The sequence below is a fragment of the Lepeophtheirus salmonis genome, chromosome 4 (genome assembly GCF_016086655.4).
Source record: "Lepeophtheirus salmonis chromosome 4, UVic_Lsal_1.4, whole genome shotgun sequence".
NCBI lineage: Eukaryota > Metazoa > Arthropoda > Copepoda > Siphonostomatoida > Caligidae > Lepeophtheirus > Lepeophtheirus salmonis.
In genome coordinates this window covers 37,514,179-37,539,563 of record NC_052134.2, presented here as the reverse complement: position 1 = coordinate 37,539,563, position 25,385 = coordinate 37,514,179, and the positions used below count along the sequence as shown (strand labels likewise).

Here is a 25,385-nt window from a genome sequence, read left to right as displayed (position 1 = left end):
ATCCGTCTTTATATGACGACCCACTTTCGACTTTTGACCATTCTCTCAATCCACCGCCTATCCTTTGATTTCCTTATCCATAAATGGCCAGAAATAACGCGACTTAATAATCAATGCTGTTGAATTCCATTTGGATGTGATAAATTGTGAAACCAACCAAAAATATCCTTATGAAGCGAAGCTGGAACATAAGGACGAGGAGAAGGAGTTAATATTTCGCAAATTAATTCCATCCCATCTGAAATTTTTATTTTTTTAAATTGATGTTTAAACTCATCATAATATTTTACGAATTATTCTTTTTCTGATAAAGCGATAGTATGAGCATTTGAAATTCTAAGTAAATCAATAGATACAGGAATTTGTTCCACACTTGGACGTAATAAATAGTCTATGACAAATAACGCTGTTGCCGATCTGACTTGGCTAATTTTTGGCTTTTAAATGTTGATTCAAGAGGTTTATAGTCAGTAAAAATGGACACATTTTGACCTTCAATGAAGTACTTGAAATGTAATACCGATAAATAGGCTCCTAATAACTCGCGATCGAAGGTTGAATATTTAAGTTAACCTTGACTTATCTTCTTAGAGAAAATTCTAATGGGAGATGGCTTGTCATCTACAGTTTGATAAAGAACAGCTCCCACTGCATGTTACAGAAGCGTCTGTAATTAAATACTTTGGGTTTAGAAAAGTTAAACAACAAATATTATCCAAAGTATTTTTCATATTCCCAAACGATGATATTTCTTCCAGATTCCAAACTAAATCCTTTTTAACATCTGATAGACGTATTAATTATTTTAAAGGTAAAACTAAATTAGCAAATTGAGTATAAGATGCCTAAAAAATCCAATTATTCCTAAGAATCGCCTCAATTCTGAAGGGGATACTGGTTTCTTGAATACTTTGATAACTAACAGCTTATTTTTACATGGTATAATTCCATCTGTATAAGACTACAAAATTTGAATGTACATGAAGGAGAACTTCCAGTATCTATCAGACGATATACGCCTGGAGGAATATCGATCGGGGTGTTATTAGAACGAGATACTGTTAAATAAGGATATTTTATAAAAATATTTTTAATACAAGATTCAGATGTTTCAAACCTATGATTGATAGCAAATATGCCATTCTTTGATAACATAAAAACTTCGAAATCGAATCGAACTACTCAAATACGTTATCTAAAATTATTATTAGAGAGTAAAGAAAATTGTAATCACGAGTTATTCTTTACGTATATTTACAAGCACATATGCATGTACATAGATATACATGTCTTAAAAGAAAACTTTCAATTTTATTTTTAGGCGGGAAGAGGGTAAGAGGGGCAAAATCATAAATCATTTATCTTAGTATACATATTGACTTTATTCTACACCTCACTGGATATTTTCTCTTATAAACGTAGTAAAACTAGTGAGGCAAATCAGACTTTAAATATTTCCCAAGTCTATCTATAGCATATTTGATGTCATACCTTCTGTATAAATATAAATAAGTTGATTAAAGTTAATAACAGGAAACATTCAACTGCATTTTTTTGAATCAATAAAAAATATTTTTCATGTCAATAACCCAACCTATTGTTTTTTAACTTTCAATAAGAACCCTATATGTACATACGTTAAAATGTATTTTTTACATGGGTTTTCTATTGCATTTACCTATTTATTTTTGAATTAAAAATTACCTTTAGGGGATTTTTTCTCTTATAATCTTAATTAAAAGATTCGTTCAAGTTTTGTGTTGTTTACATTCTTTTAATTATTTTTTTACATTCATGATTTGAGGGATGAAATTTATTTTTATAAAAGTATCTACAAAATGTTATTATGTTATTTTTTTTAAATAACATAAATTTAGAGCTCAATAAACGTCAACAAAATATTATTGATTATGATGAAATTTCTATCATTTTGTAAAGAAATAACACATACATATTTTTTCTTTTACAAAAAAGATAATTGAACAAAAGTTTATAGGATGACTTTCAACAATACATGTGGAATAAACACATAATCAGTTTAATCTATGTTTTATACCAGACAAGACTTTAAAATTTATCTTCTTCCAAATATAACATTTAGAAGTACTTGTCAGTTGTTTTTAGATTTATTCTTTTTTCAATTTTATATTGCATATTTTTAGTATGTTTGATTATGTTTTTTAGCAAAGAAAGAAATAATTAATGAATTCAACTAAAAGTATACTTACCTAGCTTTCTAGAGTAAAAATTAACTGTTCACTAAAAATATTGATCTACATTTAGAATATTATATGAGTGGTGAGACAATTTTGAGAATAGCTCAAACGGAATGTCCAAAAATATTTTATTGATAAAGAAGATTTTATCAAACGATGATTTTTAGGCTGTATAAAACCATTTGAAGCATTCATATGAATTAAATTGGTCAAGCAAATACTTTCATGAATAAAAAAATAGATAGTGTAGCCCAAGGGCTTCTCACAGGGAATTATTGCGCTTTGTACTAACAATTTTGAGAACCCTGAAACAAAGGAACTATTTGATGTAAATGTATGCAATGCACATGTACAGTTGAGCTCAAAAGTATTCGTACCCTTTCAAAATTTGCCATATCTATATCGGAAATCTTTAACAATTGTTTTTGATGATAATTACTATTTTTTGACTAAAAATATAAACTTCTTATATTATTATTTTTTTTATACCTCGAATTTTTTTTTCCTTGTTTCAAAAGTATTCATAAACCTATAAAAATAGAAAAATGACAAACAGATTTTCTGGTTTTTTTATCATGGTGAAGTCTGAAAAGATTAAAAGACTTCTCGAGAGATCAAAAATTTCCCTGAACTATTTTCTGAGGTATAAAAGGGTGATGAGTCAATTTCTGGCTCCAGTCTTATTCAACACCAAGATGACCAAGAACAAGGATTTTTGAGCACATCCGTCAGCTTATAGTCAATTGTGATAATCAAGGTAACAGCTACAAAGACATTTCCATCCCAAAATCCTCTGTCCAAAGTATCATCACTAAATTCAAAAGAACTGGCCATGTCAAAATCTTACTGGACATTGTAGGAAGTCCTCAACACAATTCAGATATACAGTCCAAAAGGTTACCAGGAATCCAACAACAACTATCAAATTCTTCCAGTAGGGCTTGAAAGCAACGGGAACTTTTGCTGGACGATCAACTGAACAAATAATTTTGCACAAGAATGTGTTCTGGGATTGTGTGCCCAGCAAGACTCCACTCCCCAAGAGTAGGCACATAAAGACCAGGCTGAAGGATGCTAATAACTACAAAGATGATGAACTCAACTTCTGGTGCATTGTATTGTGGATTATATAAGCAAAAGTGGAGTTGTTTGTCTACAACCAACATCGGCACATTTGGCGACAAAAGAGCTAAGCCTTCACCCTTAGAAATACTATTCAAACAGTGAAACATGGTTGCCGAAGAATCAGGATTTGGGCTTGTGTTGCTGCCAATGGAACTGGATAACTTTAAAAAATTGATGGTACCATGAAAAAGGAAGACTACATTGAGATTCTTGAAATACATCTGGATCAATCAGCAAAGGTTCTTAAGCTTGGAAGACATTGGTTGTTCCAGCAAGACAATGAACCAAAGCACACATCCAAAAAAAGTTCAAGAATTGCTCATTAGGCACGAGGTTAGAGTCATAGACTGGCCAGTCCAAAATCCTGACCTTAACCTTATTGAGAATTTTAGACTACATACATTCAAAAAAACAGTGTGGAAAAAATATCGAACATATCTTGATTACCTTTGGATATTCTGTTAAAAAGAGTTGGACAAAATTGATCCCAGTATTTGCGCCTCAATTTGGTAAGGATTTATCCAAGGCGTACTCAATATTTGAAGAAAGCCAGAGGCTATGTCACAAAGTATCATCTCATTTTGCTCTTTATGTAGAAAGACTATGAAACGCCAAAAATAATAATTTGTTAATTTACTCCGAAAAATGAACAAAATATTACATTTTTTTAGTTTAGAGTAGTTTTGATTGTCTTGGGATATTCTAAATGAGTTTGTAGACCCAACATTAACATCTAAATGTGTTTTCTTAGCATTTTTGTGAGGGTGTGAATTGTGTTGGGCTCAACTGTCGGAACAATTTTATTTTTTGATTTGGTAACAATGGTTAGTATAAAATAATTGTCAAAAAATATTATATACATATTGGAACAAAACCATTTACTTTTTTTTATTTGTTTTTATAGATCAGACAAGGTCATTATTATTTTTTTAATTAGTATAATCATTTCAGGAATATGTAAGAATGGTTCTAAGAAAATTGTCTCTGGAAAACTGCCCCTAAGGGAAAATCCCCGTAATTAATAAAAAAACCAGGTTAGATGATACTTTAGTATATAAATTTCGATTAATTAGTTTCAAAAGGATCCAAAATTCCCTTTGCTTTGAGGTTAATATGGAATAGCCTACTTTTAAGTGCAATTTTTTATCTAATCTAGTATTTTTTTTAAATAATCTTAGATTTACCGCATTTGTATTTGATCGATTGATACATTTGAAGCACTCATGTATAGATCAATTATTTTCTTATTATATAATATTTTATCATTCTATCCAATTAATTATAAGAATATAATTTATTTTATTCAATTTAAACGTTTATAATGTAAAACTCAGAAAAATTATAAGGTTATATCCTGGAGTTTGTAATAAAGTGACATAACTAACAAACCTGTATTTTCTTATTTTATAGCTTCATCTTACTTTATAAGCAATACAGAGGATATATGACCACCATATTTTTGGATTGATTCTAGTAGGGCAATGTGACATAACTCCCTGAGTTTCAAAAATATAAAGTGCCAAATTGATGTAAGTGACACTTACGCCAACTTTGTACTAGCTGAATGACACAACCCAGAAAATATAAAAGTTGATGGAAAATCGTCGTAACTGTATGTTAAACCAGGGTCAAATTTACAACCAAAAACGTCTAAGGGACTTTTTTTTTCATAAATAATTAGCATTTAAACTTTTTGTGTTTTGTCATTATCCATTGACTGTTGTTGAATATCTTGAGCAGAGAGAGAAAACGACAACCGTCAAAACTGAAGCATTACATATTTAACAAACGTCTAATTAACATATGTCAGATTGAGAAAATTGTATGTTACGTCCCTTTGGCACTAACCCCACCATATTCTAATTGACTTAAAAGTACAGCGAAGAATATGCTACGCTTGAGTAAATATCGAACTAAGAAACATAACATGTTTTTTTTTCAAGTTAACCACAAAAGAAAATTAAATTTTTATATTGAATAACTGTTCAACTTGAAATGTTTAATACATGACGGGCAATTTTCCTGACTGTCAATTTTCTGTGCACCATAAAAGTTAATATTGATTGACATGAGGATGTTAATTCTATTATTCTTTGAAAATGTTGGATTTTAAATAAATTATAATATACGTTCTAAATTTGTACATCATCTGAATAATTTGGAGGGAATCTTTTTGTACGTTGTTTATATATTTTTTGGAGACCAAACTACTTAATACTGAATTCATGACTAAAATCAATTGAAAGATATCAAATGTTGATCTTTTTTTTATGATAACTAGATTATTTGTATTTTCGTCATCTCTTCCTTGATCAAAATAGTTTTTTTTTAAATTAACAGTTTATAAAATCATCGACATATCGAAATGAATTTGTAAGAAACGATGTTAATCAATATTTTGTCCAGGAAAACAGCTTATAAATATAAATTGCATTGTACAATTTGTAAAATAATAGTTTTATTCAGATAATAACTTGATTCCAATTTGGAATAAACCTTCTTAAAAGACATTATTATATATTTATTTTACCACTTGATATAATTTAATTAAACATCTTCCTAGGATTTCTTTTAAATGATAAACACCTAGAAAAAAAATCTTGCATATTTTCTCTGGATAACAAACCTTAGATAATTAGGACGATTAATTGGAATTGGAGAATCGGCATCAGAAAAATAGTGTTTAATTTGCTTTTCCAATTCTTATGTATTATAATTTATTACTGGTATTTAACAATTTATTACTTTTCTAAGTTACGTAATTATTTTTTTTAATATATCCAGCAAGATATAAAACAACGATGTAAATTTGTTACTTGAGCGTTATAACTTTATAAATACTGTAATAAAATAATTCATGATAAGAAATGCTCGAAAAAAACAAATTGAACAGAAACTAAACGTGTTTAAAAGTGTTCTTTACAGCTACAAGTGGTGAATAAATTTTTGAAGAAAAAACTTTTGAAAAGGGATCTTGGCTCGACTTTGCAAAATTTGCCTTTGAAAATTGCCATGGGATTACTAACCCTAGGAAAATTCGCCTAAAAAAAATCATCGGGTAAAGAAATCGTTTTCCTTTATTTATCGTAAATATTATTTACTCGCACATTAAATAAAGGAAGGCGATTTGTTTTATTAATTGTAATTCTTACAAATTTATAGCAAAATTGTATTTTTAACTATTATTTAAAATATTAAGGAATCGGAATTAGTAACGGGTATTTTTCCTTTAATTGATTGGATTTTTTTAGGAGTTATACCATCACTAAAAATTAATAAAAGTACTCCTTTTGTAAATTTCGAAATTATCTTAAACGCAAACAAAAAATCCAAAAATGTATTTGTTCTTCTAAATTTACAAAAATGTAAACTTATTTATGGAGCTATTTTTTAAATTCTACATCATAAAATGATATTGAAACTATGGATGTATCCTTCCCAAAATTTTGACGTCCAATCTTTTATCTTAATTGGATGCAAAAGATAGATAATAGCCAGTGACGCCACAATCAATTTATCTCGGCTATTTTGTAGTTATTAATATCAAATACTTATAAGAATGATAAATAATTAAATTTTTTCAGCTTCTAAATGAAGAAAAATGGCAATCCATTATCGTGTATTAAATATACTCAAGGTTTTACTAAATGAACTCAATTCCTAAAATAACGTAAATACTAGGGTTTCTCATTTCCCAAGAAACATTTTTTCAAATTTTTGTTACCGGAATTCCATTAGTAAATAATAAACAATGGTAAATTATAATATTTATTTTTATATTTTAAGAATAAATATTTATAAAATTTGACCCTATATAACCGTAAAATACACAACCCAGCCCTCAAAATAGAAGTAACCTTGCGGACCTCTACAACCCAAATTACTCATTATTTAACATATGAAATGTTACATATCATCCTGTTTCAGAAATATATATTATATATTTTGAATACGGAACCTTTTTGTCCATACGGAACAGTTAACCACTCATTTACGGTGCAATAAATAATGTGTGAGTTTGTTGATGGAATCCTAGTCCTTATTTATAAGTATCAACCTGAATTATATTAACACACGCATATGCTATAAAAAAATGAACTAGGAACGTATCAAATTCATTATTGTAGTAAAATTTCATGATTTAAAAATACTTTAGCACTTTGTTGGATATAATTTAGTATCAATTAATTATTTAATACTAAATGAAGCTTAAATTTTGAAATAATTAAATATGGGATTTACTGGGAATTATTATTTTGTAAGCCCCAATAAATTTTGGGACTACTAAATCTTGGGAGAGAACCACTACTAAGGTACTTTAATATAATATTAATGAAAATACAACGTTTTAATTTAGGGACGTTTTTTAAGAACCAATCACAGGGAAGAGACTGATTTTAAGAAAAATATTAAGAACGGATACAACCTAACGAAAAAATCTTAATTATGCCCTTCTTTTCATGAAAGATAATTAAATAATTGAATATAGATACTTTTTTGTGATTAAGTGATGTTGCAATTAATTTATGCGTCATCAAACCATACCTTTCCAAATTAAATCCATTATTTTTTTGTTGAAAAAATAAATATTTAATACTTTTCAGCTTTGGCTTTTAGGTGCGTATATCCATTATTAAACGTAATTATCTCTTTTCTTCTTGTATGATTAATATGTGCCAAAATATTAGATTGTACATATACTTAAATGCTTCAAAAATTATGACTACAGATGAGTTAATAATTTCCTTTATTTTAACGTACTAAATATAGTAGAGCCTATAGATAGGCAGGTACCTTATATTAAATTCCTTATGCATGTTGCAAGTAAATATATATCTTCCTATTTATCATTGAATTCCTCAATTAATTTAATTATTAATTAATTGTAAAAGAACTTTAGCTATAAATCTTTGTTCAAAAGGTTTAATTATCTCTACTTTGTTGAGGTAAATATAATTTATTTACAAATAAAATATTAATTAAATTCATGAATGAACATCATTTCCTGATCTATTCAGTTTGTAAATTAGAGCATTATTTTTTTCGTAGATACCGTCTATTGATCTAATGAAAATATTTATGTAATTCCATTGAAATATCTTAATATTTATTTTGAACACAAAGTCTATAAAATTTGGGAAAAAGTAAATAAAAAAACTATTTACATTTTTGATTATGTCTAATAATATATATTTGAAATTAATAATCAAAACAATTTTTTGACAAATTGCCCATTTATTATCAAAAAAAGAGAAAAAATAGTTTTAAAAAAATCTCAATATTTATTACATTGGCTGTGCACAATATTCATAAAGGCACATAATATTATGGACTTAATAATTTATAATAATGTTTAAGCTCTATTTTAGGAGGGAATTTTAAAGATCCATTTGTTTCTATTAACTTTGTTCAAAAATTTAAATAACGGGTGAGTAGCTTGTTTGGACAAAGTCTGCACATCAGCCTTACCCTAGAATACACATGATAACAATACTCATATTAAGGTAGTAACTACAAATATGCCAGGCCCTCTTCCATTATATGTAGTATTATTTTCATATAAATATATTCTAAAGCTGTTCTCATGATTCTTTCATTTTTGAGGAGATAACATATACGTATTAACTACAAAGTATAACTAGGAATCCATTTGCTAATGAATGACAGAGAGAGTAAAGTTAAGGAGTTGTAAGTGGATGTCCTTGTTGGACTCGGAGTAGAATTGAGCATCGACATTTGAGCAATTTCTGCCTAAATCATTGCTAAATACGGAGTGGGGTTTCTGTTTATCTCCTTCATCTGAAAGCTGCTCTCCTTCGAAACAATCTTCAAATTGTTAGGGTGACCACATTAATTTTCAATTCCTTTTTTTTTAAATTTATGAGTTAATAGTACTTTTTTTTTCTTCATCATAATACCTTTGATTCATCTATACTTATAACGCTAGGTGGTAATATTAATGGGCTAGTTAGAAAAGAAACAAATGGTTTTTAAGATACGAGTAATGAAATAGAATAGTTTTTTTTTTTTTTGCCATGGTACAAGAGATATTAGTTTTTATAGGGGTACAATATAAAAGTTTATAAATGAAGTGATCAATCCAATGGCCACAGTTGATTTCAGGTTGTAACTTTTTTAGATACGAGTAAGAACAAATTCAGCTTGTATTTCATGACATTACTATACATTTTAGAAATATGACTAATCCATCAAATTGGAGAAACAATTTTTTAAATATTCCTTTGGGCATTAATGATTTTGTATTTCCCGCTGATGAATTAAAATGTCAAATACCGTTAATCCAAGTTAAATTTTTAACATGGCATTACCCCATGTACTTGAAAATTGATCATTGACTCTTTAAATTTGTCCAACATTTATTCACTACTTAAACTCCAATGAAGCTGTGAGTATAACCCTGATAGTAAATAGTTGTGTTTGATCATTAACATAATACAGCTTTAGGTCATTTTTCTTTTTGAAGAGGTTAAGATCACATTGTCTTATGTGTAAAGTATAATTTTTGATTTTAAAAACATATTTGTTGTTAAAGGATATGAACAGTGTGGAGTTATAACATATTTGATGTTAATTACAATTAAACTAAAATAATTTGTTCCATTTTTATTCCATACAATAATATTGCTCTAGATTTGTACCAAAAATATTTATCTGTGAAAAATATTCAGCGAATTTAATGTTGTATAATGCCCAAAAATGTCTATAGAAAATTTTCCTTTATTCCCTTTTCCTCCAGTACTTTTTATTATAACCATCCAGCTTATCCAAATCGACACAAAAATACAGTAGTTGATCAGATTTATATAAAATATTGCATCAAACATTACAAACAAAATATAAGCAAAATAAATACTTATTTGATGTAATTACAATTATTTTAAGTAACTCATATAGCCACAGATCTAAAAAAAATACCTAAATAATTCTATGAAATGATTCAATAATTTTTCAATAAAAGACAGTAAAAATAAATAGAACGGAGGTCAAGTTTTGCTCAACTTTTAAAAAGAGAAATCTTGAACTTAAATTATACACAATTACATATTATTATTACTTTTCATGCAATTTACTTGCACTGAGATACTTTTTATCTCTTCCCAGTAATTTTTTTCTCGAATTCTTTTAAGGTATGGCGTATCTACTGATAGTATTTCCAAAAATATGTATGTATTATGTAATGAATGATTTATAATGTTACTCCATCCATGAGTTTGGTTTTACTTATATAAGAGTGACTTATAGATTTACCTTATTTATAAATAAATAAGATAAAATTATTTTACATTATTTTTATGGGCTTTGATTTGACGGATACAAATCGTATTTATTTTAAACATATCCTTTTAAGATGAATTTATATTTTTTTACCTAATTTGGTAAGATTGTATAGCTGATAATATTGTTGTTTTCTGCACACTATGATTGTATATATTAGAAAAAATATATAGGATAATATATTAAGTAAGAGACAAGTATCTCTTAAGTTTTGTTCAAAGAATATAAATGACTTCATAATAAGACTAGACTAATAAATTTAAGGTGTATCAAATACCCATTTAATAACTGGATAAATATTGAAATACACAGTTCAGCTCTTAGATTGAACATAAAAAAAACAAAAAAACTTTAATTTCATTTTGAATCTCTTAATTACATATTTGATACATTGTCCGGAATTTTACTTTAAATGTGAAAATAAACTATTTTTTTAATAAATATTTATTATGATATTTTTATGGCTAATATAAATACCTAATAACACCCTAATAATCCGATCTTATAATAAGTTAATCAAAAAATGGATTTAATAATAAGTAAAAGATATTACTTCCATTGTAAGGATTTATTGAACAATTGCTTTTGATAAGCATAGGACAATAGTAAATAGGATATTTTCTCCTGAATCTATGTACACGATAATTTAATATGTATTTCTTGTCAACTTTTGGATTTTCTACATCAGGGGCGTCCGCAGAGGGTGGGCTGGAGGGGCTTTAGCCCTCTCTTTAAAAATGAGTTTTTGTTTTTAACTAGAAAATATATTATTCCTTTTTTTGGAAAAAATGGAATTTTTGAACTACAATTAAGTTTTCAAAATTTTTTACAAAAAATTAATTTTCTTTGAATAACTATAGATTGATGAAATTTGTCTCCAAAAAATTTAACATTTTCTTGTGTATTAAGTTATAAAAGGGAATGATTCACAAAATCAACTTAAAATCCAATTATGAGTTATTATATAAGTAATCAACACAGGCCACATTTATACATACATTCATATTTACATTGAACGTTTCATGTTTCTATATTAGTGTAATAAAAAAAATCAGTTTCATTAGCTGAATGAAAAGAGTCATTGCGTGATACAGCAATATCAATTGTTATTTACAAATTGTAATGATCTTTGTCTTATTTTTATATTGTTCATATGTTAGGGTACATAAGAAAGTGTATTGCTTTATCTAAATGCCAAAAACTTCGTTCTACATTACCGGACTATTTTTACATCCTGCCGTTTGTACTTTTTTATTAAGTCACGAATTGTTCAGGTTTATGATGGGCCATTAGTGTATATAGAAAATAAAAATGTAAAAAAATAATAAAACAATATACAAAATGTTAAATATATTTTCTAAAAAAACTGGGTTTTTTATACTATATATTATTCTAAAATTTATTATTTTTAAAATATCAAAAACACAGAATATCTTAGTCTACTTTCTTCATCAGACCTATACACAATAAGGGAGCTCCAAATTCTTGGGTTTTGATTGTAATTTTTCGTTGGGGGTTCTCTTGCCAAAAATTTCAAGTTGCCAAAATTCATATTATGAATAAATAAGAAATATACTCTAAAATTAGACAACAACCATTTAAATTGACACCCAGTTATTTTTTTGTTTTTATAAAGACACAATGTCGAATAATTAAAACAGCATATTTTGGAGCGGGGATTATACAAGAGGTAAACACAAAGTAAAAAAGAAATTGTAGATCTGATCAAATAATGTCAATTATTCTAATTAGATACGACTACTTTATAATTAATAATTGAGGTTTGTGTACCTCAAAATATCTATAAGCTACTGCAAATTGAAATCGAAAATAATCTAATTAAAATTAAAATATTTCACTTTCAATAATCCGATTTAGTATATATAAAAAATTTATAATTTTTGTATATTACACAAAATGAATAAGCCGATTAATCCGCTTTTGAATCAAATTGTCTACTCATTGCATGTCTATCTTTTTATTCGTTTAACTATTTAACTTAATTCAACATGAAGTATCTACATCATGATCTATCTCTACATGGTCAAATAGTCCAAAAATCAATAAATCTACTCGAAAATGTAAGGAAATTTAAAATTAAGTATTATAGTACATACGTTAGTTCAATAAATTTCTAATTTTTTTTTCCACCTTTGATTGAAAAACAGGCTTGATCTAAATTAGTGGTACACAAAATAAGTTTCAATTCAATTTTTTTCATAAGTATCTTTTAAACAAGAGATTTTGCAAGGACATTTATTTTACAAAATCATCTGAAAATAGCCCTTAGCTGTAATAATTCCCTCAATAAGAGGCCTAAATCCCTTGCAGGCGTTAACTATCTAGACAAACACGAGCTTGGTCTACTCCTTCTTATAAGAGTATCACATACGCTCTCCTCCAGACGCGTGAGGTCCCAAAAGTCCAAAAAGTTGTCTCTTAGGAAGCCCTGGGTCTTAGCAGTGTGAGGACACAAAGCTCTCTCTTGAGTGAAAACAAACTTGTTCCGAACTTTTATCTGGGCCAAGGTTGCATTTTATTATCAAGAAGTCCTATATAAGCATCTACATTGAGTCACTCCTTCCTCTTCACAAAAATGGGAGGGCAGACTCCACAACGCCCAAAACAATCGTTCCGGTTGGATTTTTTGTTCTGAAGACATGTCTCACTGAAATAATGAGAAAAATACTATATGAAAATGATTGTTTTAAAAGTTATTTAAGATTTATTGATTAAAAAAATATTTTACAATATTTATTAGGCTATCAAGGGTTACTGATAGTATATAAAAAAAAAAAAAAACTTGTAATTTGAAGTTTATTTTCACGTTTCTTGAAATGCAAAAATGGTTAATGCAAAAATTTGTAGCTCATGGAAAACATACTCCGGAAAACTTCTTCTCTTGAACTAGTTTTGCGCCCCGATCATTCAAAGAGAAAAAAATATACTTTATGTACACTGGCAAGAAAAAGTTTGAAAAATTAAATAAATTTCACTTATTTTTCCAACTATGACTTTATCATCAGGTAACACAGTAACTAGGCTATTAAAATGAAGAAAAATTAAGTTTAAATATGGGTATAAACATTTATTGCTAAAAAATCAAATTATTTCTCCTTAAATTTTAGGTTCATCAAAAAATCTTTCCTTTGCCGCAATAACTGATTTTACAGAAATTTGATTCTTGATGTTAGTTTTTCAAGATAGACAGACCTGTGAAATCATTCCAAGCACTTTTCTAAATGTTCCACTTACTTGTGGAGCACTTTTCACGTACTTTTCTGTCTAAGTGTTCCAATAATAGCTCTATTGAGCTCAAATCATGAGATTGAGCTGGCTATTGCATAATAAATTAGATGTTAGAGGATTCTTTCTTTTCGTAGAAGTTATTAGAGTTATTTTGGGTCATTATCTCGTTAAAAAAACTTCCTTCAAATTAATCTCTCTCCAGAAGGAATAGCCTGCATTTTCAAGATAGAATAATACCCATTCTGAAGAATGTCACTACCAATCTCTCATACTTGCCAGAGAGAAACATTACAGAGAGCGGGGATCAAATTGTTGCCTACTTTAAACCTTGATAACTTGAAGACGACATTATCAAATAAAAAACCAGTTACCAAATAGGAAAGCTATTCTCGTCAGCTGACGATACGTAGCTCAGTTAGCATCATACCGTCATCATATGAGGAGATAAAGAGCTATAAGTGGAACGATGAGCTTTTGAGGTCCGCCGTACTCATGGCATTGGTTAATAATGGAGGTGAAATCTCCAATTCAACGATTGCTTCAACCTTAGGAGTGAATTTAGGGACTGTTCAGAGTATCCGTAAGAAGCTAGAGGACACCTGGGATGTTGATGCCACCATAAAGAGGGCACCCAAAGAGGAGGGCGCCGACAGGAAGGACAGGGACACCGACTTTGTCGACAAGGTGAAGAAGATGGTTGAGGATGACCTTACCAGGTCCATGAAGGCCATGGCGAGGGATCTGGGCTACCTTGAGAAAACAATAAGGGACTGTGTATCTGAATATTTAAGTTGCAGGAGCTACAAGATGCAGGTGGGCCAGATCTTGACCCAGAAGGCAAAGGACAACAGGCAGATGAAGTAAACAAAATTGCTCAACAAGCTCAAACATCCAAAGCAGCCTGGGATGCTGTGGTTTTTCTCTGATGAAAATAATTTCTGTCAAGATCAGAAGGTCAACAAGCAGAGTAACAGGTGGATAGCCACCTGCACCAGCCATGTGAGGAAGGTAATGAAGACCAAGTTCCCTGCAACGGTCATGGTGTTCGAGGTGGTCAGTCGTGAAGGTCATGTTATGCTTCTGCACATGTTTGAAACGGGTCTGAAGGTCAATACAGAGGTCTACCTGGATGTTATGGAGAAAGTGGTTCTGCCCTGGATCCAAGGGGTGGCAGGAGACAGACCCTGGGTGTGGCAACAGGACTCAGCACCCTGCCATGTGTCCAAAATCTCCATGCAGTGGTTAACCGAGAACTGTTATGACGTCGTAACCAAGAATTTGTGGCCTCCTAACTGTCCCAACCTTAATCATTTGGACTATTTTGTCTGGGGATATGTCGAGAGACATACCAACAGACATCTTCATAGCACCAAGGCCAGCCTGATGGACTCCATCAAGGAGGTATTCGGCAACATGGATAATGAGATAGTCAGAAGAGCCTGCAGCCGGTTCAGAGGCCGTATTGAGGCCGTTATTGATGCCAACGGTGATTATATTAAATGAATGGCTACTCTATATGCTCGTCATAGTTTTGATTTTCAATAAAAAAGTTAAAAAAATGTACATTTTGTGTTGTTATTTCTAGAAAAATATTTTGGCGACAATTTGATCTCCGCTCCCTGTACATATGACATTAAGCATGGCCAAAACAGCTGGATTTTTACAGGCAAATAATTTTAAAACATTTTAAGCATCTATTTTTTTACTAATAATTTTCATCAGGTCAAAGTAAAAAAATATTTATAAAGTTATAAGTATTGATGAAAATGACGAAAAAGTATTTCTTTTAAAACTTTTTCTTGCCAAACCTCACACAAGTTAGATGGAGTAAATGTAATACTATAATATTTACTAATGATTAATCAGTACAACTCCATCTAATCAATTAAACGAACATAAAAAAATTGTTGACTCGTATTTTTCATAATTTACGATTTAATAATCAAAAGATTAAGCACACAAAAGAGATCATTTATTTTTGTTATTTGAAGAAATTTTTGTATATATATCGTCTCAATAATATATTGTTTCCAAAACCCCAATAAAAAGTAAATACATTGTTTTTTGCTAATCAATGTCAATTATCCATAATAAATTGTAGTAACCATCTGCCTTTATTACACGAGGTGGAAATTATAGTTGGGATGGAAAGGATTAGACTCATAGATATAATGGTATTTCATATCAGTTTTCTCTTTTTTTCTATTTTTATCTCCGGTGGTTTTATGATCTTTTATTTTTCTAATAATTTAACTGTTCTGAGTCGTGAATTCTATAATAATAGATCTTATTAAGTAGGTAAAACTATATTCTGCATACGCGGGGACAGACTTTTCAAATTCTTAATTAATTAAATTACATATATAAAACAATGTAAGTTATATGCAACATTTTTACTAAAGAAAATATATAGAGCTATTATTTGTTTTCTACAAAAAAAAGTCAGTCAATAAAAAGTAGAAAATAATGTTCACTATTTGACAACCTCTACTGCCTTGAATGGTCTTATCAAGCTTAAAAATCATTATATGGTATACATTGTGTTGTATGTATGAGAAAAAAAGCTTCTTTTAAAAAAAAAAAACCCATAAAATTTCTAGGCTAAAATTTTTTTATTATGAATTTATGTAATTGTGCCATGTACAGGGTAAAAACTTACTGATATAAAGGCCTCATGGTCTTGGTTTTTTAACATTTTCTTTACGCTAATATACAGTTATTTCTACAATATTACAACAAATGTCCTATTAATATGACATTATGCCCAAAAATATCGTTGCAAGAGCTGATAGTCCCATATATATACGTATATATATGTATTATTTGACTCTAGAGATTTGAAAACTATTGATCATATATGCAGATATCTATTACAGTTGTAAATTAGAACATTTTATTATTATGAAAGGTGACTGGATATGATGTACGACAAAATTTTGATTTCTTATTAATGTACCATTTTCAAATACTCAAATATCTTTCAACAGTGAACATACGTATATATTTCATTCATGTTTGTAAAGTTTTTTATATGTTCTTGGATGATGAAGTTTTTATTTTTATTTTAAAGCTGTTAAGAGGTGTTTAAGCAGAAAAAAAATCGATACGTGTATAACAAAATAGCAAATTTATAATAGAATTTAATTTCTTTAACCCCCCTATTACTAAACATTATTTTCATAACGCGGTAAGTGAACAGAAGCCCTAAACATGAAACATGTTTAATTTCATAAAAATCAATTTATAATAGTTTAAATTTTGTTTCATTTTTTTAATATATTTCAGCCATTTGGTATTCTTAAATATCAATTTAAATGGTAAAAATATATGCATGAATATAAGACATGGAACAAAAAAAAAAAAAATTTCAAAATAATCTAAAAAAGTAGAAAGAAAAAAAATCTTAAAAACTAGAGTGGAATCGCCATAGCTCATGGAAAGAACACTCGGGAGTCATTCCCTTGAACTTGATGTGTGATACGTTCACGCCCCGGTGATTCCTAGAGAAAAAAATATATTTTATACTTTGTAAATGGATTTCACCAAAAGATTCCTCTGTTAGATGGAGTAATTGTAATACTATAATGTTTACTTATACTTAATCAGTGCAACTCCATCTAACCAATTAAAGGAACATAAAAAAATTATTGACTTTCATTTTTCATAATTTTACGATTTAATAAAAAAAAAGATTAAGCACACAAAAGAGATCCTTTATTTTTGTTATTTTGTAAACACAACAAATAGAGTTTGGGATTTCAAAGAGATATAATTTGTTATTCTTATAAAAAACATTTTGAAATATCTAATATATTGTGCAATTTTGAGAATCAAATGAGTACTCATCAGTTTTGATGAGGTTTGCTTGTATGTATTGTATAAAATTATAGCTACAACTGTATTACATATTTGTAGGTACCGTTGTACGCCTCAATTGACAAATTGAAAAAAGAAGAACCCAAGAAATCAAATTGAAAAATATTCCGTCAAGCAAATAAGTTAATTAAATGTACTAAATCTTGGGTAACTATTGCTTAATATATCCTAAAAAATATTAAATAAAGATAAATAACAATTATATATAATCTGATTTAATATTTTTTACTCAAAAGTATTGGTGATAAAATGTAGATTTAAAACAGTAAGAAGCATTTTTATAAATATTTGGATGTATAATATCCCAGTTCAATAACAGAGAGCTAAGTTATGACCTTTGTTCTTACATTGCAATTTGTAATCATTATTATATTATATTCCAATATACAATATTTAAAAACATTCATTTATACATCAAATATATTTTTTCCCAATTATATTTTACAATCAAAATTACATTTTTTTCTCCTTTTACATACTCGATCAGTAGTTAAACAATACGAATATTGATAAAAAAAATCTAAGATTGAACAACAATACTTCTGTTAATAAAATATTGATGTCCAATTAATTCCACTATATTTGTACTTCATTATCAAGGATTTTATTAGGATATTTATATAAATTGAAAATAATAATAGATCAGGGGATGTTTCAAGACAAAATTTCATCTATTAATTAAAAGAACAAAAGTATTTCAATTGATTGAGAAGAAGAGGATTATCGATAATGATGATAAAAGAGGAAATATATCAATAATTTATGAATAATTACAAGGAGTAAATCGCCTTGTAAAGGTTAAATGAATGGTGAAAGAACTAACATATGTACATATAGACAATAGACATCAATCACTTGAGGTGAAGGATAGGATATACTGTGTTTTTTTTTGTAGGTTAGATAATGATTAATCAAAAGAGATTCTTGCCAATTCTTGGATATGGATATGATACTCATAGTATACAAAGATTTACATACCATGATGTAATATTTAACCCCTACTTTGTCATGCAATGATAATTATGCCTACATAATATTTCTTTAATACAGTATCGTTTTCTTTCCCATATCAGCATTTGTTCCTTTCAAATTATTATATTTTTTATTAAAAATAAACTTTTTTTTGAAAAGTTACTTTTTCTAACAATACTTAATTTATTTTTTTGAAATTCAATACATGTACAATATATATAGTTATATAACTCATTAAAAGTATTCTATGCAATGGATAGGAATTAAACATACTATTGAGGCGATGCACCAAACAGCCTAAATTCGGAAAGGTTAAAGGGGAGGCAAAGAAAGAATCACCAAGATATGGCCCAATATTTTAACTTTACCACAAAAATACTTGTTGACTACTGTAATTAATTACATATGATCTCGTTATAATAAGAGTCGAATATTATTATGTTTAAATCACTATATATAAGTATATTGCAGGGCTGCCGCAACACATTTTAGAGAAGAAGGAATATTTTTTATTCACTCGACAAATATAATGACGATTGTTGGAGAAGTTCATATTTTGAAGCTTCTGCAAGCGAAGAGTGGTGGTGCATTCACCCCCACTCATTGTTTCGGCCACTCTGTATTGTAAATTTTCGTCATGAACTGTAAGTGTCTGTATATATTTGTTTGAGAATAAACAAAATTTCAATTCGCTTCATAGCTAATTAAATCCAATTTATTTTAGTATTGTTATAATTCAAAAACATTTTTTTATCAACCCCTAAAAATAACCAAAATTGTTTCGTGAATTTATACTGCAATTGGAAAACCTCTTGATTCTTGCTACACCAAGTGGTGATGCCAACCTGTCTATATACTCGTATTTAGTAGGTACTTAAGAGTCCATAGTTTTAAGACCACATAACTAAGTTTACATTCATATTTTATAATATAAAATCCAACACAACTTTATAGAATAAACATTTATATAGCTTAAAGTTATTCTTTAAAATTTACATTTTTAGAATGATTGTCTATCAAATAAAGAGGTACTTAATTTTAAATATAATTAAATTTTATCATATAAAGAGCAAAAACTAAGATTAAAGTGATGGGAATCATCTTAAGGTAATTTAATGACAATGAAGGCTTAAAATCTTGTGATTAATTTTTGTCGGAAGTCCGGAAAAATTTATTTTCATAAGAGATGTATACATGTATGTACTAAAGGTACTAAATAAAAAAAATCAATTTAGTTATTGAATTTTGCAAATATAAGCTCAATAATAACTCCTGTCCAATATTTATTTCCAATATCAAAAAAAAAAAAAAAAAAAAAAATCGGGGAAATAATGAACATATAAATTTCGAAATAAATTGGTAAAGTTTAAAGGGAGTTTCACGATTTGTTAATGTTAAAGCATTTGTGTGATTAGATATAAACTTACCAAAATGAAGAAGGATTTTCTCTTGAATATTTAATCCAAAAACTTTTTAATATATGTTTTTTTTTTAATATCCTTTCCTTTATTTTTTTTTTATTTGCATACATTTTCTGGCTTTTATACAAAAAATTGATTGCATTAATATTGATTGTATATAAAACTTCAAAATATCTATTGGTAAAATTTCAGATCAAAGTTAGGCCATGGAACTTTGGATACTTGGAATTTATTTTTCTATTATATAGAGTAATATATCAAAGTAAAGTAAGGTCCTATTATATTGTGTTAACATTTTTAAATGCAAAAATACAAATTTCAGTATTTTTCCTCTATTTTTTTATCACAAGTTTAAATATTAACAATTATTTAAAAAAATAATAATGATTTATTACTTTTAAATATCAAACTCATTACTTACCACGGATATGATTAGTAAAGGGTTGCTCATTCAGAGCGCTTCAACTTTTTTTTTATGAATGAAGCACAAAAAGTTAAAGATTTTGCCAAATTTATTTTTTCAGTACAAATTATAATCATAGCCATTTATTTATAAAAATCAATTTCTTTAACATGACCACAACGATCACGTTAACAGCAGTCTAATCGCTTAATCCAATTTTCCACTACTTTTTCTAATAAATTGACCAATATTGCAGTAATTTTGCACTTGACAAATACTCTGAGCTGTTCTAACGTCGCTGGCTTATTAGTGTAAACCATTTACCTCACGTGACTCCAAAGAAAATAATCTAAAGGCGTGAAATCAAACGACCAATCAATTAGGCCCTAATTAGGAAAAATATTTATTTGCAATAAATCGATTGTAACGTTTTCTGTGTTACAAGTAAACCCGTCTTGTTGAGAATACATGTATGCCAAGTCCATACCTTGCAGTTGGGGCCAAAAAATTAATTAGTTATTAGGGTATGATAGGGATTTCCATTTACATTATCATCATCAAACAAAAAAATATGGCTCAATGATCCCTCTAACATGAAATTCACACCAAACAATAATTTTTTCTGGATACAATTATTATCTCGTGAAACACTTTTGGATTGCTGCTCTAGTGATCACTCATATTTTGCTTATCAACAAAGCCATTGATTTAAAAATGAGCTTAATCAAAGAAAATTATTTTATCCTACTAAAGTTCCATCAATTGAACGATTATTTGGACAAAAAATTCGAATAATTTGCAATTGCAAATGATGTTTCTAAATGTCAAGGGAAAATAAGAAATATGGTGTTATTTTTTCCCCAACAGAAAAAAAATTGAAGTGTCATAAATAAAAAAAACCTTTATAAGATCCATAACTAAATTGGAAAAAAAGGAAAACAAAATGACGTCAATTGTTTTTCGATATATCTTGAAATTCATGGTTCACACATACATGATCAGTATAGCTATTAATAATACAACAAGTGTAACAACCAATCCCCTCCTTCCCTGGATATTTTTTTGAATAAATTAAATATTTTTTAGGATAAGTAACTATTCTATATGCAATATGCATTTCCATTTTGATATTTAAATAAACTGATATTCTTTAAATTGCAAAATGTTTTTATTCTTAATAACTTTTTTTTATTTTTAGATCCATCATGATACGACGATTCTATTGTTGTAAGATTCGAAGTGCCGTTCTTGCAATTGGCTTCACACTTCTACTTATTGAAACTGCCTCAGTTTTAGTAACATTTTGGGTAATGAGCAATGCAGAAAGTGTCTCTGATTCCGTCGTGAGCTGGCTCCGGGTTCGACGGAATAAGTTTGAATTGGAGGAATTGGAAATTATTCATGGAAAAATGTACTTTGTTGAGGTAATGTTTCATTTCTAATAATTTGTACATCATTTTTTTAGTAAATTTTTCCCTTATTTTTACAGAGATATTTGGACTTTCTTGCATTTCCAGCAACTTTTCATATCCTTTTAATGGTTTCAAATCTCCTACTACTCTCAGGAGCAGTTTTTTCAAACCGAATCCTATTAATCCCATGGATCATCATGTATATACTAAAAATTCTCATCATCACTGGGCTTCTCATATTCTTCCTTATTAAACTTCCTTCATATATTTTTAAAGTACGTCATTCCAAAATTATAATTAATTCGTAATTGCATTATATATGTATATTATGCATAGTTGACTGTCATTTATAATAATCAAGAGATAATATTTAATCTAGGAAAACGTAATAATATAAAAAACCTTGGACTGACATAATTATTTATGTATGTGGGCGGATGTAAATAGACGTTTATTATATTTTTTACTATGTTAAAATGTCTTTTATGTAAAAAAAAATTTACTGAAAGCTATTTTTTGTAGACTTGTGTTATTTATAAGGTTACAAATCTACCTAATTATTTACAAGGCTTTGACGAAGATTATTTTTTCTTTTATAACTTATGTTATAGAAAATTTTATAAATTACACTTTTTTTATAAAAACTTTCTTTTTTACATTTCTGGGAAAAAATTATTTATTATTTTGACAATTTTTTTTCCCATATTATTAAAGCTTTTGATTATAAACCTGTCTTTTATACCAAATATTACACATTTGATAACAAATATTTATTCAGAGAGGAGTATTCTTCCACACTCCCATTTAATTCTTAAAATGGCTGAATCCGGCAGCAAAAACCCGGCAATATTATTTGTGTCCTAGAAAGTATATGTTGGTAACCTGCAATATATGAGTGATCTTCTCAATTACTCGTCCAAATTTTGATCATTCAAATATATAAGTAAGTCATATTATTTAATATATATTATATGGCATTATCTCAGACGTGATTTCCTTATCTCTAGTAATTCTAATACTAGAATTCATCCCTCAATAAAAGCCTAAAAACAGGATTGGATGATCCTCATCCCACCTAAATATCCCATTTTATAGTTGGGGGATACATAATAAAAATTAAAAATACAGTTTGATATTAATAATAATTTTCAGTCAATACTGTGATAGATATAAGGACAAATTATTTTAATTTTATGTAAGTATAAAATTTAACTTCAGTTATGTATATTTTTTTTTTTGTATTTTCATAGGTTATAATTTTTCTCATCTTATGTCCATTTATTATTATTTTTGGATTCATAATATTTGTAATCAGAAGTTTCTATATTTTACTACGAGACTTAAAGCTCAAAGAAGCTATGGCCAAAGTGTACAAAAATTCGGAGGCTGTAAGACTATTTTAAATGCAATATCTATAACAAAGATAATTACTATTTTTTTACTTTCTAGGGCTCCTCAAGTTTTAAGCCACCAAGCTATGTGAGACGTCCCTCCTGGGCCATTCGCCCTCCACCTTCCCTTTGGGATGCAGACTATCTTCGTCAATTAGATCCACGATTTAATGCAAGCACACGATCTGGACGAAATCCACCTAATTCTAGATCCTGTACGCATAAAAAGTCATCCATCTTTAAAGAATCGGATATGGAGTCATGCTCTGTTGAAACGTCTTCCATTGCTACTGGAGGTAAAGACGATCTTCAATCCGTTATGACACTGTCAGATAAATATAAACTTCAAGAAGAGGTCCATGTCCTTCCACCCATTATTTCAACAGAGTCTAGTTTTGATAGTATGTCTTTTTACGAGGAGGAGAGTGATAATCAACAGCTAAAATGATCTCTTATGAAGTGAAATTCAATTAGTTTAAATTCATTTGTCACAGTCGATTTTGAATCACTTGTAACAGATTTAATTTGAATATAATAAATTGAACTGTTTTTGTAGATTGAGTTTTGTAATAGGGTGACCAATCATTCTTTTTCCACTAGAGATGTCCTTTTCTTATATTATGTCCCAGGAAATTTTTCATGAATTGCTTGGTGTTTGTTGGAGAGAAAGTGTTGGAGATTGAATAAACTAAAATTAGAAATGAGATAGACTGATATAAACAATAAGATTTAAAAAAAGATATTCAAAATGCACTTTACAAAACAAATAAGAATCATAATTTAATATTCTTATATTTTATAATTTTATTAACTGCAAAATTGAAAAACTTAAAAAGCTAAAAGTGACTCTGATCCGACCACGTGTACTCTCTTTTGAAAAAAAAAATATGGTCGCCCTAGTTATACTCGTATTGTATTGCCATTGATGTTTAGCTCATTTTATCTAACAAAGAATAATTAATATCTGGAATATTAAAAAACTTACCCTCAGGAAATATTAGCTAATTACTAGATACATTACATATATTATCTATATCAAAATAAATGAAAATGATTTGCTAATTTCATAATCAATTATCCTCATAAAATGTTTATCTCAAATTTTATTTACACATATATTTTGTACATACATACATACTTCTTTATATGTTAACTAACACCATCAGTGAGGGTCATTTTATATATTTTTAATCGAGCTTTTAATGTATGCATTTTCATAATTTCGTTCATAAATAAAGTCTAAATTACTATGTTTTTTTAATAGAAATATAACAGATTTATATACATATAAAATAGTTGAATGTATTATTAACTTGTGTACAAAGATTGTCTTATGAAAATTTATGTAAATTCTGGTTTAACCCTTGTTCTAACCAAAATTATTCAATTTAATTCGACTACAAGTAAGATCCAACTGACAAATCGTTACATACATAAACACTTTTATACACACACACAATATCTCCAGATAAATAACAAATCACTACAAACGATAGATACAATAATGATACAAGACCCCTTTGTCTCATAACGTTGCATAGGGCAACTCTTCAGAAAATAGTATATATTATTAAAAAAAGGATGACCTGCAAGAAATATCGTTAATCTGTCTTTAGGTAAAAATATTAATACATTTCAGCTTTGAAAATACCGGAGTTTATCCGTTTCATGATTGTTGCAATACTTTCAGTTTATATAACCTTTGTATAATTATGTCCAGGAAATTGTAGGTAAATTATTGATTACTAAAATAATAATACAAATTTGGTTTTATGAAATAAAATTTCAGATTAAATAAAAATAAAATAATGATTATAGAATGTGAAAATATTTTTGTTGTTGTTGCTATTATATACATTATCTTCATAATGTTGCTTGAGGGCACCATTTGTATTATTTTTTTTTCTAAGATAAAACTTTTTTTTCATGGGGTATGTTTCTTATAGGCAAAACATTCCACAGATTTATTTTTTTTTCACCTATTTTTAATTCATGAGAGGAAGGGTAATGAAACGTCATAACAG

At 28.2% G+C, this 25,385-nt stretch overlaps 1 protein-coding gene across 5 annotated transcripts in view; it reads left to right on the top strand.

The window, feature by feature from the left end:
• LOC121115881 (uncharacterized) overlaps positions 1-24,654 on the top strand; it is a 72,230-nt gene extending 47,576 nt beyond the window's left edge. For 2 of the 5 annotated variants that reach the window (XM_071887880.1, XM_040710051.2), the window contains 4 exons: positions 21,757-21,982; positions 22,048-22,245; positions 23,221-23,358; positions 23,420-24,654. In XM_071887880.1, the coding sequence (XP_071743981.1) occupies positions 21,764-21,982; positions 22,048-22,245; positions 23,221-23,358; positions 23,420-23,809 (945 nt within the window). In that variant the 5' untranslated portion in view covers positions 21,757-21,763 and the 3' untranslated portion in view covers positions 23,810-24,654. Of the gene's footprint in view, positions 1-4,292; positions 4,376-6,237; positions 6,400-17,801; positions 17,910-21,756; positions 21,983-22,047; positions 22,246-23,220; positions 23,359-23,419 lie in introns of those variants that run through there. The other 3 variants (XM_071887882.1, XM_071887881.1, XM_040710050.2) reach the window with 3 other exon arrangements.
• Positions 24,655-25,385: the final 731 nt, after the last annotated feature.